General features: G+C 39.9%; 1 protein-coding gene across 5 annotated transcripts in view; it reads left to right on the plus strand.

The window, feature by feature from the left end:
- The first annotated feature begins 1,502 nt into the window (after positions 1-1,502).
- LOC142158464 (collagen alpha-4(VI) chain-like) overlaps positions 1,503-15,338 on the plus strand; it is a 180,080-nt gene continuing 166,244 nt past the window's right edge. For all 5 annotated transcript variants that reach the window (XM_075212427.1, XM_075212428.1, XM_075212429.1 and 2 more), the window contains exons 1-2: positions 1,503-1,639; positions 2,008-2,075. In XM_075212427.1, the coding sequence (XP_075068528.1) occupies positions 2,059-2,075 (17 nt within the window). In that variant the 5' untranslated portion in view covers positions 1,503-1,639; positions 2,008-2,058. The remainder of the gene's footprint in view (positions 1,640-2,007; positions 2,076-15,338) is intronic.

Consider the following 15,338-nt stretch of genomic DNA (forward strand, 5'->3'; position numbering starts at 1 on the left):
GTACCTGACACAATACAAAACCGTTCAAGTTTTAAAAAAGGTATTTAAGTAAAAGCCGGAACTGCTGTAATGCCGGAACACCCACAATTTATATTGCTTATGTTAATCTATATATATATATATATATATATATATATATGTACATCATAGTTTTATAACTTAGCCATCCATTCTGGCTACCAGAATCTAAGTATCATGGACAGTTATTCCAAGTGCTGGAATGAGGTTCTGAGTACATTACTCATCCATTCCAGCAGCCAGAATGGGGTTCAGAGTAACCTGACCATCCAATCTGGCTGCCAGAATGGGGCTCTGAGGACCTAAACCAGCCATTCCGGCTGCCAAAATTGATGTTTGAGTACCTTAGCCATCCATTCCGTGTTTCAGAACGGATGTCTGAGTACCATAGCCATCCACTCCGTGTGCCGAAACAGATGTCTGAATACCTTAGCCATCCATTCTGGCTGGCGGAATGAATGTCTGAATACTTTAGCCATCCATTCCGGCTGCTGGTATGGATGTCTGAATACTTTAGCCATCCATTCCGGCTGCCGGAATGACTGCCTGAGTACCTTGGTCACACACACCTGAGCACTTTAGCTTTCCATTCCGGGTGCTGGAATGGATGGCTAAGGTACTCAAACATCCATTCCAGCACCCAGAATGAATGATTAATTTACTCAGACATCCGTTATGGCAGCTGGAGTGGATGCTTACTGTAGTCAGCCATCCATTCCGGCACCCAGAATGGATGGCTAAGGTCCTGAGACATCCGTTCCGACACATGGAATGGATGGCTAAGGTACTCAGACATTCATTCCGGCAGATAGAATGGATGCTTAATGTACTCAGACATCCATTCTGATACCCGGAATGGATGGCTAAGGTACTCAGACATCTGTTCCGGCACACGGAATGGATAGCTAAGGTGCTCAGACATGGATGGCTAACATACTCAGACATCTGTTCCAGCACCCGGAATGGATGGCTAAGGTACTCAGACATCCATTCCGGCAGCTGTAATATATGGCTAAGGTACTCTGAGCCCCATTCCAGCGGCTGGAATGGATGCTTAAAGTACTCAGACCTCCATTCTAAAAGCCAGAATGGATAGTTAAGGTACTGGCAGACACATTCCACAACACAAAATATATGGTTCAGTAACTCAGGCCCCCATTCCGGCAATGAGAATGAATGGCTAATGTACTCAGAGCACAATTCCGGCACCCAGAATAGATGACTAAGATGATGTTCCTGCATTAGAGATATAATCCTGACTTTTAATCCTTATTTACTTTCCCTACTGTAAAAATGTTTATATCATGTGAACTGTTCTGCCTTGATGTGAACATATTTAATAACTTAACTTTAGTTTTAAATGTGCATTATTTCTTAAGTTTACTTTGGATTACCAGTTATCACTGTGTGGGTCTAAATTTCCACCTAAATACAAATGTATACGTTTATCTCTTCCCAGTAAGCCCCCTTCAGCTGGGACACGCCTACCATTTACTTTCCTCTTCCATTCTCTCCTGACACTGTGGTGCAGCATTTCCCAGAGCGGGAGCTCATTAAAGTACAGTATTACCTCCAGCCCCGGTCACCGGATCATCATAATCACATCTCCATATCACACAAGGTCAGTCATTTCAATCGATTACTGCAGTAATTCATCGTTGTTCCCCTTTACCATTGTCCACTAGCAGAGAAATTAGTACACTTTATAATTGTTTTGTTCTATAGTTATGTCTGCAAGCAACAAAAGAGTTAATGCTTCACACTTCTAACTTACTGCAATTTCTTTTGGCACACTGCCTGCGTCGTAAATAGTTTATACATTTCACTGACTTACTTGATCACATCCATCACATAGGGTTAAGTGTAACAGCTGCACAGTGCTGATGTGATGTCCCCAGGCACTGATTCTTCTTCAGGTGTTCTTGTGTTTTTTTTCCTCTGAACTAGTTTTGTGTGTATACATGTGCAAATCTCTGTTCATTTTGACAGGTCCACAATCCATGACCCAACGAGTATTTCCTTGAGGATATTCTATCTTTTATGATGGGAAGGATAAGGTAAGGAGGTTAGGCAATTGTTTGGGATAACTGACAATAAATATTATGGCACATGTCAACAATGATGGAACATTGCAGCACTGTAAATATGATACACATTTATTAAGTGTTCTAAAGTATGATACATTTTTGTGTCTGAAGAGCATTGCTCAAATGTTTTGAAGAGAGGAATAAACTAGACTGAAGGATGCTGAGCTATTTATAGGGATGTGGTGACAGTCTGATTTGCTTAAATTATGTTTATTAGTTGTTTTGTCTGACAAATGTTCATCATTTTTTGCCTGACTATAAAGGAAAGCCAAGAATTTTGGCACCAATTGTTTTCGCAAGTGATGATTTCATTGATTCTTCCTTTTTATGAATGTTTTTCAATTGTTAAAAATGTTGGCTGGTCAGTGTTAATAGATTTTTTGGGGTAACTAAAAATGGAGAATGTGCATCTATCACCTGCTAACTGTAGGGCCATCCATTCTGTGAGTTCACCTAATATTAATGAGACTATGGGGTATATTTACTAAACTGTGAGTTTGAAAAACTGGAGATGTTGCCTATAGCAACCAATCAGATTTTAGCTGTCATTTTGTAGAATGCACTAAATAAATCAAAGCTAGAATCTGATTGGTTGCTATAGGCAACATCTCCACTTTTTCAAACCCGCAGTTTAGTAAATATACCCCTATGTCTTATCAAATCAATATAAGGCATTTTGGGCATCATACCTCATTGATGTCACTAGTCCCTAGTAGACTTATAGACTGAATATTGATTTAACCCTCAAAATGGCTACCTATATATAATGCTCCATGTTAAAGCACAGTGGATAGATTAAGCTGTAGGTTCTGGTAAGAGGAGATTTCAGGGGATGGTGGTGAACTTGAATTTACTTAGCAGTGGTTGAACTGATACATTGGTATATTGTATTGATCTGACATAGGAGTTCTACAACACAGTCTGGTGACTGGATGCCACCATTACTGACTATTAAAGTGGGTAGTATTTTGCAGTATTTACTCAATAGATGGAAAATTGATTGACAGTGCATTACATCAGTTGTCTTTTTTTATTAACTAAATGTGTAAATGTTCAAAGGAGGCGAAAAGAAATTATGCTACAACAGAAATCAGTAGTGAATAGGCAGTTTATCTTCTAAACTTGCAGATTTGAATGTGGGGCAGAGTTTGTCAGACATATGGCATCATCCAGTGAGAAACTTCTGAATTTAATTTTTTTCTGAATAACTGAGCTTTGATACTCAAAGAAAAATGATTTTACCCTTTTCTACAAGATCTCAATTATTTTTTTCAGGTGTCCTTTCACTATAAAGGTATTGTAGTAGTACTTTATCAAAAAAAGTTATTTGAGCAAAACATATGAAAAATGTAAAATAGTGTTTGTTAAATGTCCTTTGGTGAAGGCTAGAAACTCTTGTTACACAGCAAGGGCTATATTTACTAATCTGCAGTTTTGAAAAAGTGGAGATGTTGCCTATAGCAACCAATCCAATTCTAGTTATCATTTATTTAGTACATTCTTCAAAATGACAGCTAGAATCTGATTGGTTGCTATAGGCAACATCTCCACTTTTTCAATCCCGCAGTTTAGTAAATATACCCCCATAATATTGCTCGATCTTAAAGCAATCCACAGTACAATATAATACATTGAGGTAATTTGCACTATTATACAACTGTCATTTAATATAACCAACAAATGAATCCATTCTATTTTTATTTCATTATGTGTGATAAAAGTCTATTGTGAGCAAGCAGTGCTCAAGTCGCACATGAAATGACCCCTGCTTCAGCTTCACCTAAAAATGCTATTGCCATTAATAGTGTACCTTTTCTAAAAATCACAATGATGGTGAGTCAACTCAATGCACAAAAGTGAAAGATAATTATGACACCTGGACAGGGTTAAAATAAATTCCCAAATATATTGACACCTCTACCATGTTTCAATCTGATTCACCTTGTATTAGTAAAATGGCGGAGGATTGCTTTAATGCTAATTTACAAATTTGCTTTTGAATTCAGGAAAAAAATGCAATTTGGATCCCCTTGTACAAACTAGATATAGTGTACTTAAGGTGCCCACCCTTCAGTGTGTACTCGGAAAGAGTGTTTAGCACAGCCAGAAAAATTGTGAGCCTACTTCCCAACAATGTTGAAAAATTGGTTTTCAGCAAAATGAACTATAAATTTTATGAGGAATACCATTGCTGACAATTACAAACAGAATTTCTAAAGCTGAATTTCAGCTGAATTACTGCCGCTGCTATCCTTCTCCATTGTGTAACACATTCTGTCTAACATTGAGAATAATAAATACGTCCACTGTCTTTCTCCCACCATTTCACTTATTGGTGAGGCCCACCTTAAATTACCTTTTATTGTTGCCGCTGCTAATAAATACATTTTCTCAAACCATTTCAGTTGTGGGGTGAGCCTATCTTGGGGTATTTTCTGTTCAAAAACAACCATCCTATCAGGCAGTGCTGTGCTTGCATGTTTAAAAGGTGTCCTTTACTTTATTAAACTGCCATCCTTTCTGTCACTGCTGTACTATGTTTCATAGAGGTTGCGTAGATTGTCTGCTTGCGAGCTGGGTCTACTTACTTCTCTGTCTGTATTTATTACCCAGTATCATTTTATTACTGTTTTTGTTCCCAGTAGTGAACGCTACGGAATTTGCTGGTGCAATATAAAAAATGTTGAGGATGATGATAATTGTATTTTTTAATAAACTGCCAAGTATTTGTGCTGCTGCTCTGTCACTATTTTTAATCAGTCAGCTCGTTGCAGCCTTTGGCCAATAATGGTGAAAATATTGACGGTTGTGAGGTGGTCATTAGAAAATAGATTGTATATGACTGTAAATGAATGTTAATGATATAACTACTAATGTAGGAATACAAAGCTAAACATTACATGATTTTATCTGATTTTGATAACTTTTAATTAAATCCAGATCCAAAACACATATGAGGGTTTTTTTGGTCAGAACCAAAATGCTAAGATGGTTTAAAATCCAAAACCAAAACACTGGTTTCTGCATTCATCTTTACTCTTTAGCCCAGTAAAGATTATTTTTAGCCAAGTGGAGATTTTTGAAATTCACAAATATTTGCAACCACATAATTTCCTGTTTACACATTTTTTTTGTGAACCATCACTCTCTCCAAATGACAATCTTTGCTCCATCTGTGCACTCCTGAAATGTCCTTATTGAAACTTTACCCACCTAAGTCTACTGGCCTCATTTAGAAAAGATGCACGTTGAAAAAAGAAACATATTTATGTGCATATGTTCAGTTTGACACATCTCAAAGTGTGAGCAGCTGGAAAAGAGTAGCATGTGCGTTACCTTGTTTGCACACAATTTAATAATATAATGAAGTGCCATCAGGGGCGGGCTGGGCCGGGGGGCAGGGTGGCATCGCCCCCCTGGGCCGCTCAGTATAATCGCTGTTTGGGCCGCCCCCCTTCCCCCGTGGACACAAGCGGTGCCGCCCGCATAAACAGAATGCACAGGCGGCTGCATCACATGACACGCGGTGCGGCCGCGTCAGCGCACACAGGCGGCCGCATCACATGACACGCGATGCGGCCGCGTCATCAATGAATCATCACATCGCGTGTCATATGATGCGGCCGCCTGTGCGCCCCCCTGGGCTGAAACTTGCCAGCCCGCCCCTGAGTGCCATATATACAAGAGAGAATATTATCTGAACAGTTTTATTAATAAATGCAAATGTCACATTTTCCAAGTAAAATATAATTAAAAACAAACACAAATATAAAATTTTAATGAAATGAAATAAAGTAAAATTTACTTAAATCTTGCTTTTCCCTTTAAAAATGAAATAACTGTCTTCTATCCTAGTACAAATAGAATGGTCAATTAAGTAACGGAAATAGATGGCCACTACTTAATATAATATTGATGTGATGCTAATTAAATAAGTACTATCAGCTGGAAGGGTCGATATGCAATCAGCCAATCAGAAATGGGTAGTTAGTGCTGCTGATTGTCAGCATCATGGCGTGTCATTGCACTAGTCCATCGGCTCCCGCCGGTGGACTGGAGATTCAAGTGACCAATAAGCAAAACACATCTCTTCCACATAGTTTCCTAGAGAAAAATAAAGATTTATTAATATGATAAACATTAGATAAACAATTCCTCTAAAGCTTCAACATATACAATTGAAAGTGCTTTTCTGTGTAGCTCAGAATAAACACAGCTGCTTTCCTTATACTACAGGGATGAGCTATAAAGAATTGATGATTACCATTCCTTATTTTGTAAAAAAACATTGTGCAAATGGAAATAAAAACATGGGTGGATTTTGATTAAGACATGTATATTTAGTATATATAGATCATCGTAATGTAATGTGTGAAAATATTGCGGGATGTTGAAAAGTATAATTGGATACAGAGTTTGAAAACAAAATGATAGGGGCAAACAGTAGTGCCTTGGCACTGGCTGCCTTTCACTAGGTACATTGATATTCACTAAAATTGATGCCAATTTGCTACATGACAGAACATTAAAGGGGAAGGATGTCTAAAGACAACCCCTTCATAGTAAGAAGGTGTTTAGCTGTTTGCCACTTTAAGAACTCTTCCATGATGATATTGGAACAACTATGTGAATGTAAAACACTTATACTTACTCAACTAGCGACAGATAAGATTTTCTCTGCAATTATATTAAATTTAATCTTCTGTGTAGTAGAGGTGCGACTAGTGTATGTGCTTAGGGCACCAAAGATTGTGTGCATACAGGCCTTAATGATGGAAACCCAGCTCTGCATAGAATAACTTAAATGTTATCTATACATAGCTCAGTTCTTCAGATTTTGATTTTCATTCAAAAGTATGTGAAAATCTTTAGCCTGAACACATCAGCGAAGTGCATTTAAGACATATTCCTACATGACAGCCTGACAGTTGTTTACTGCAGACTTTACATTGTATTGCCATTCATTCATGCCACAAAAAGGAGATTGGATATACAGAGCTATTTTAGAATTGGGTAAACATGGATTGAATATTGGGGTTAAGAAAAGGTACTAATATACATCACGTTTGTAGGTTGTTAAAAATGTACCTGACACACTATTACATAATTCAAAATTTTCTATTATCCCTTTGTTTGTCCCTCTGTATTATAGGGGCAGCACAGTGGCTAAGTGGTTAGCACTTCTGCCTCACAGCACTGGGGTCATGAGTTCAATTCCAACCATGGCCTTATCTGTGAGGCGTTTGTACGTTCTCCCTGTGTTTGCGTGGGTTTCCTCCAGGTGCTCCGGTTTCCTCCCATACTCCAACAACATACTGGTAGGGTAATTGGCTGCTAACAATAAAAAAAAAGTGACCCTAGGCTCTCTCTGTGTCACTCTGTCTGTGTGTGTGTGTGTGTTAGGGAATTTAGACTATAAGCTCCAATGGGGCAGGGACTGATGTGAGTGAATTCTCTGTACAGCGCTGCGGAATTAGTGGCGCTATATAAATAAATGGTGATGATGGATTTTTAGCAAGAGGAAGGCAGCATGTGGTTAAATGGCCTTAACCATGTCTACTCATTTGCCACCATATTTGGCCTGAAACTGCTTCCCTTTATATACTGGACCAATAGCTGTCCGGTACACTGATTGGCTGTTACGAACTAGCAAACCTGACCCATATTGCACAGTATAAATTTTAATTGGAAGACTACTGGCACTCAGATAAATTGGATGGATGTAAAACTTGCCACACATTGATTGATGCAGCTGTTCCTTGCTCACACGCATGTGGAAACTTTAGCAAGAGTCTGTCATTTAGGGTTGGGGTCGGTAGACAGATCACTTCTGGACAGTATTAATGTTGAAGGAAAATGAGTACATCCACAGGATGAAAGTTTTCACCTTCTGACCACATCTAGTAAGGATTAGAGATGGGCGGGTCCGGTTCTCCGAGAACCAAACCCACCCGAACTTTGGGTATCCGAGTACCGAGCTGAGCAGCTCGGTACTCTCCCGCCCGTTCCGAATCCAAATCGAGGCCGAACGTCATCGTGACGTCGTCGGATCTCGGGGCTCGGTTCTCGCGATACTTCAACTTTATAAATACACGCCTTCACAGCAATCCATCGCCATTTGACAGAGGGAGAGAGCAGGGTGTAGTCATAGGCTGATTAAAGCAGGGACAGAGAATACAATATTGTTCTTGCAATTGCTCTAACCAAAATCGCTAGTGCAGAGAGGAGGATAGAGGTTTATTATTTTTTCTTAATATTTGGCACTCCCCAGCTCTTGGGGTGTCCCCCATAATTGTGCATAAATATTTCTGGCTGTCAAAAGTCATATCTGTCAGCAGTATCTACCAACTAATTTTTAGCACTCCTCAGTGCTTTTGGGGTGTCCTCCCTAATTGTGCATTAATATTTCTGGCTGTCAAAAGTCATATCTGTCAGCAGTATCTACTAAATAATTTTTAGCACTCCTCAGTGCTTTTAGGGTGTCCTCCCTAATTGTGCATTAATATTTCTGGCTGTCAAAAGTCATATCTGTCAGCAGTAACTACTAAATAATTTTTAGCACTCCTCAGTGCTTTTGGGGTGTCCTCCCTAATTGTGCATTAATATTTCTGGCTGTCAAAAGTCATATCTGTCAGCAGTATCTACCAAATAATTTTTAGCACTCCTCAGTGCTTTTGGGGTGTCCTCCCTAATTGTGCATTAATATTTCTGGCTGTCAAAAGTCATATCTGTCAGCAGTATCTACTAAATAATTTTTAGCACTCCTCAGTGCTTTTGGGGTGTCCTCCCTAATTGTGCATTAATATTTCTGGCTGTCAAAAGTCATATCTGTCAGCAGTATCTACTAAATAATTTTTAGCACTCCTCAGTGCTTTTGGGGAGTCCTCCCTAATTGTGCATTAATATTTCTGGCTGTCAAAAGTCATATCTGTCAGCAGTATCTACTAAATAAATTTTAGCACTCCTCAGTGCTTTTGGGGTGTCCTCCCTAATTGTGCATTAATATTTCTGGCTGTCAAAAGTCATATCTGTCAGCAGTATCTACTAAATAATTTTTAGCACTCCCCAGTGGTTTGCGCTCAGAATGGATTCAAAGCAGTCCACATATGATCTGAATGAGCAACCAGGTTCTGTCACCAGTCCTGATGTTAGTGTTCCCAGTACGTCATCTGGCCAAGGCGATGTCAAACAACAGAGTGTTTTCAAATTAGTGCAAAAAACAAAAAACAAAAAAAATTTACTGTATTGAAGCGAAAAAGAAGTGTAACTGAGCAAAAGTTAAGTGACGATAAAAAAAAAATTGCAAGCATGCCATTCTACACACGCAGTGGCAAAGAGAGAATGAGGCCTTCACCTTTGGCTATTAGTGGCAGATCCCAAAAATTTACCCAGCCTACAATTGGTGCACAACTACTGTTACGCGTCAAAGCCGAGCTGCAAGATAACAGTGAGGCATTACAGGAGAATATTTGCTCTGATTCACAAATGACTACAATCCCTGTGGAGAGTCCATCCAACAGTGGGATGTCTAATCGTGAGCATTCTGCTGATGTGTGCCTTAATAGCCCGAGTGTAGCCGGTGATACCCAAAATGAGGATGCCACTTTGGAATTAGAAGAGGATGAGGGGGAGATTTGTGTAGGCGACGAGGGCGCTAATGAGGATGTTGATGAGGATGAGGTTGTTTGTGTAAGTCCTGCACCAGTGGCAGCAGTTCTGGCACGTGACAAGAAAAAGGCCATTGTCATGCCTGGGCATAAAACAAAAAAATCCACTTCTTATGTGTGGAATTATTTCTACCCAAATCCAGACAACAATTGTATAGCCATTTGTAGTGTATGTCAAGCCACAGTCAGACGAGGGAGGGACCTTAACCATCTTGGAACCTCGTCTATGTTGCGCCATTTAACGAGAGTTCATGGCAAAGTGTTGGGAAAAGCTGAAAGTTCTTCCCAAAAGAATACAAGCACTCCCTCATCAGCTAAGACCCTCCGCTCACCGACATACCGACGGCTACAAAATACACCCACCACACCATCCTCATCAATATCCTCAGTAGCGCTCAGAGTTAGCCCGGCATCCCACTTAAGGCTGGATGACTCCAGCACTATTATTGATTCCTCTGAAGAAAGCGTTAGTCCTGCTGCTGCTGTTGCTGCTGCTGGGGTGAATCGTCATCCCAGAGGCAGGTTAATAAAATGAGCAGTCCTACATTTCAGCAATTAACTGTGAAACAATCATTTGCGAGGGGAAGCAAATATGACAGCAGTCACCCAGTCGCCAAGCGAATCACAGACGCCATGGCTGCAATGTTAGTGTTAGATCTGCGTCCAATCTCCACAATAAACGCAGCTGGTTTTTCACAGTTAATTGAGGATTTGTGTCCGCGTTACAGAATTCCATCGCGACACCATTTCTCCCGTAAAGCTATTCCACAACTATACCAAAAAGTGTGTAAAAATGTAGAGATTGCGCTGAAAAATGCCATTCTGCCCACTGTTCACTTAACCACAGATATGTGGACAAGTGGAAGTGGCCAAACCAAAGACTATATGACTGTGACAGCCCACTGGGTTGGTCATTCACCTTCACCAGCAGGAACAGCAGCAGCATGTACACCACTACGTAACATTTGTCACAGGCAGGCCACTCTTTGTATCACCGGCTTCACTAACAGGCATACGGCTGACAATTTGTTACGCAAACTGAGAGATGTGATTGATGCATGGCTTATACCACTCGGACTCTCCCCAGGGTATGTCATTTCAGATAACGCCAACAATATAGTGCGAGCATTATAGCTGGGTGATTTCCAACATATTCTCTGTTTTGCTCACACCATCAACTTGGTGGTGCAGAGCTTCCTACGAAATAACCGTGAGGTGTAGGAGATGCTTTCGGTGGCCCATAAATTTTCAGGCCATTTCAGGCATTCAGCCACAGCATGTAGGAGATTACAGCAGCTCCAAGAGCAGTTTAACTTCCCCTGCCACCAACTTAAGCAAGAGGTGGTAACTCGGTGGAATTCCACCCTGTACATGCTTCAGAGGATGGAGGAACAGCGCAAAGCCATCCAAGCATATTGCACAAGCCATGACATTGGGAAAGGAGGGGGGATGTATTTCACTCTTGCACAGTGGGGAATCCTTTCAGTGCTGTGCAAGGTGCTGAAACCATTTGAATTTGTGACGTGTGAGGTGAGTGCAGACTCTGCTAGTTTGAGCCAAGTCATTCCTTTAATTAGACTATTGGAAAAGCAGCTTGAGAAAATGAAGGAGGAGCTGAAAGCAAGCAATTCAGCAAAGTATGTTGGCCTTGTCGATCAAGTACTTAATTCGCTTCACAATGATCCTCAAGTTATTAAGATCTTGAACTCGGATCAGTACGTTTTGGCCACTGTGCTTGATCCAAGGTTTAAAACCTACATTGAGTTTTTACTTGTAAATGAGCGAGATGTGAACTTTTGCAAGGAGCTATTGCTCAGCAAGTTGGCCGCTGAACTGGGCCTCGGCTTGACGACGTGTCCTCCTTCACTTTCTCAAGCTGCTGCTCGTAAAAAATTAAATTTCCAAAAAAGAAGCAGGGAAGACGCAGGGGGCAGACCAGAGCAATTTAACATCTGGGCTGGTTTGAAGGATTTTTCAAAAAAATGTGTCACTTTGCCCATAACTCCATCCAATACGAGTATAAACATGCAAAGGATGGTGGAGGATTACTTTCAAGAGGTAGTTGATATGGAAATGTCAGACAGTCCCTTTCCTTACTGGGAAGAAAAGCAGGCCATTTGGAAACCCATGTACAAACTTGCTTTGCAATACCTAAGCTGCCCACCCTCCAGTGTGTACTCTGAACGAGTGTTCAGCACAGCAGGGAACTTAGTCAGTGATCGCCGTAGAAGGTTACTTCCCAAAAATGTGGAGAAAATGATGTTCATAAAAATGAACTACATCTTCCACGAGGAAGGCCTTCACCATCCAAGACATCCAAGCACTGACTGTTCTCTAATGGCGGATTCAAGCGGCGATGAATTGATAGTCTGTGATGATGACGTACACACTAATGAGGGTGAGGATTAAGCTGAAGATGATGCAGATAACATCTTTTTAAAACTTTCTATGTAAGTGTAGGGTGCAATCTACCCCCAAAGAGGAAAGGGACTTGTGGCATTTCCATATCACATACCATCTTGAAAGGCTGCTGTTAGGGCAATTTATCCTTAAGGGTAGGGTGTCATAGACAGAGTGACCCTAAACTGGCTTTGTCCATTTTTCATAATATTGCACAGTCTATAATGGCTGAATTTTTGGGTATTTTATACAAGTGGAGGGGGGCCTAGAGAGACAGAAACCAAACTGGCTTTCTCCATGTCAATTAATATTGTACAGTCTATAATGGCTGAATTTTTTGGTATTTTATACAAGTGGGGCCTTGAGAGACAGAAACCAAACTGGCTTTTTCCATTTCTTTACATATTTAACTATAAGTGTAGGGTGTAATATACATTCAAAGACGATGGCTGCATTGCCAATATGCATAGATGGAGAGGAAGACAATCTGTTTTGTGTGTAGAATAAATGAAGGCCTACCAACGAAGAATTAAACTGTTTTTTTGGATGATTTATTACCTCAACAATTAGATTACTTGTCTCTAAAACAGTTGGAGCACTAAATTGGGTTAATTTAGGCCCAAAAACATGGATTTTCCAAAAAAAAAGCAAAACAAAACCAAACAAAACCCAAACCAAAACCAAAACACGCAATGGCGGCTTTGCAAAACCAAAACCAAAACCAAAACACGACGGTAATCCAGATCCAAAACCGAATCCAAAACCAAAACACGGGGGTCAGTGACCATCTCTAGTAAGGATACTCTCTATCCTAATCTAAATGTTATTAGGTATTGTGTTTGTTTGCTACACATGTGTCAAAAGCGGGCTATTTGGATGATGTTGTCTACATATAACAACATGTTTATCGAGACAAATCACTGTTTATATGTGTTGATGTGTGTGGCAATGTTTTATAAATCTCTAGGTTGGTCATCAAATTATGTAAGTAAAAATTGAGAGTGGATGCAAAAGAGATACTGTGGGTTTCTGTGTAGTAAAAGTTCATAGCTCAAATCGATACCTTAAGTTGATGTAAGAAAAAAATCAACACTATTAAGACAGAAAAAACATGAGCTTTGAGAACCTACAACTGTGCTCCTAGTTCCTCACACATTGCATATTACTTAGTTTGAGGTCATGGCAGTCTAATTTGGTTGATTCTTTGCCAGCAAATAAATAAAAATGCATATTGTAATATGCAGTTCATTCATACTTACAGAGCTGTGGAACCCATTTGCTTACAGCTGTGTGCTGTTTATAATAGTTAATAGTCTGTTATTATTCAAGATATGCAAAACTGACAGTGATGATTTGTTGAAGTTTACATTTACTCTCACAAGATTTATTTGTACCTGAAAGCAGTTTAGCAGTAATATCCACACAAGCTGGAAATACATTTAAATTATGTGTACTCATTTGTGTACTATGATGTTTTTTTAGGTTTGCAAAGGATAAAGACTTTAGACATTAAACAATAAAAACTTCAGCAACAACTGCACAAGTTGCCCATACAAGAATAATTTTTGCACTAAGTGGCACTGATACCAGTAGGTTAAAGGGCCCAAAAATAACCAGCCAATTGAGAGCAACCAATTAGAAAATGCAGTCAGCTAAAGGCTGCAACATCTATGTGCCTGCCAATGATATTAGTTGAGCCGCATGTGATCATGACCAGTTTAGCTGCCTGCCCATTCAGTTGAGGCTGAACAGTCCAAACAACTGGATTTGCCAATGTTCAGTAGCTTTACAGACACTTATGGCACAAATATCTGCTGATGGTTATGCTATGTTCATTTTGCATTATGAGAGTAGAAGATATATTTTACCACTCTATTTTTTTTTTTTACTTCAATAGTATTTTTTTTTTTTTCCAGATAACAGGGATACAGAAAAAAAAATGTAAGGGAAAGGGAAGGCCAGAAAAAAGAAAGGGGAAGGGGGGTACATAGTAGGGTAAACACATTACACCGTATTAAAATTTACAGTACTTAGTACAATAGAGGCTATCGGGTCTGTAGGTCAGCTATTTAGCAAGAAAGCAAACAGAAGCACAAGTAGGGAGGTCAAACTTCCAATAGATTATCCCATTCTGACAACTACGTGGATTCTGACAAGGGTTCGTTTAAGGTGAACTGTGAAAGGGGAAGCAATGAATCAGTACGAACTCTGGTTGCCCCCTCACCATCTGTAGTATATACATGCCAGGAAAACCACTTTATTAAAGGTGTTGCAGGGGTTGAAGAATATGGCATCCCCCACGTCTCCATCTCGAAGCTAAACTGTACTTTAGCAATCACTTTATTTAGCAGAGGCAGGTTCGAGGATTTCCAGTTCTGAGCCAACGCTGCTCTAGCAGCTATCAGAATATGACAGAACACATATTTAGCGTGAAGAGGGAATTGTGATGGAAAGTGCTGTAGTAAAGCCACCACTCTATTTTTTAAAGGCATTACTTGGATAAGATCTTGGAGAATTATTGTAGATTAAATTGTCTTCTTTGGGACAATATACATGTTTGTAGTCAGTTAATCATCTAGTTTGTCTTGAAGTTAATAGTAATCACTACATACTTTTACTAACGAGCTTGTCCAGCATTTTCACAGTAAGCATTTTGTGTTCATGTAGCACCTTACAGTCAGTGAGCTACTTTTAAGTATGTCTTCACTAGTGCCTGGGGGTACTCTAAACAGGCACCATGGGGTAAATGTATCAAGCTGAGAGTTTTCCAGCGAGTTTGAAAAAACAATCATATTCTAGCTATCATTTATTTAGTACATTCTGCAAAATGACAGCTAGAATCTGATTGATTGCTATAGACAACATCTCCACTTTTCAAACCTGCCAGAAAACTCTCAGCTTGATACATTTACCCCCATGTCACCCCTGGAAGTGGTGCCACCCGTCAGGTAAAGCTCCCCCAGCCACATTTCTTTTTACCTTATCAGGCAGGTGGTTACTGCAATCTCTGCTCTGCATTATATCACTTTCGGTGTTTGAGGCACCCCTAACCATTTTTTGCCATAGGTAGTAGCCTAGGATTGCCTAATGGTAGATCAGGTCCTGGTTATCACAGAGACCAAGTAGCTACTCATAATAGCTATTACAGAAAAAAGGATTGATGGCA

Source organism: Mixophyes fleayi, chromosome 5, assembly GCF_038048845.1.
Source record: "Mixophyes fleayi isolate aMixFle1 chromosome 5, aMixFle1.hap1, whole genome shotgun sequence".
Classification (NCBI taxonomy): Eukaryota; Metazoa; Chordata; class Amphibia; order Anura; family Limnodynastidae; genus Mixophyes; species Mixophyes fleayi.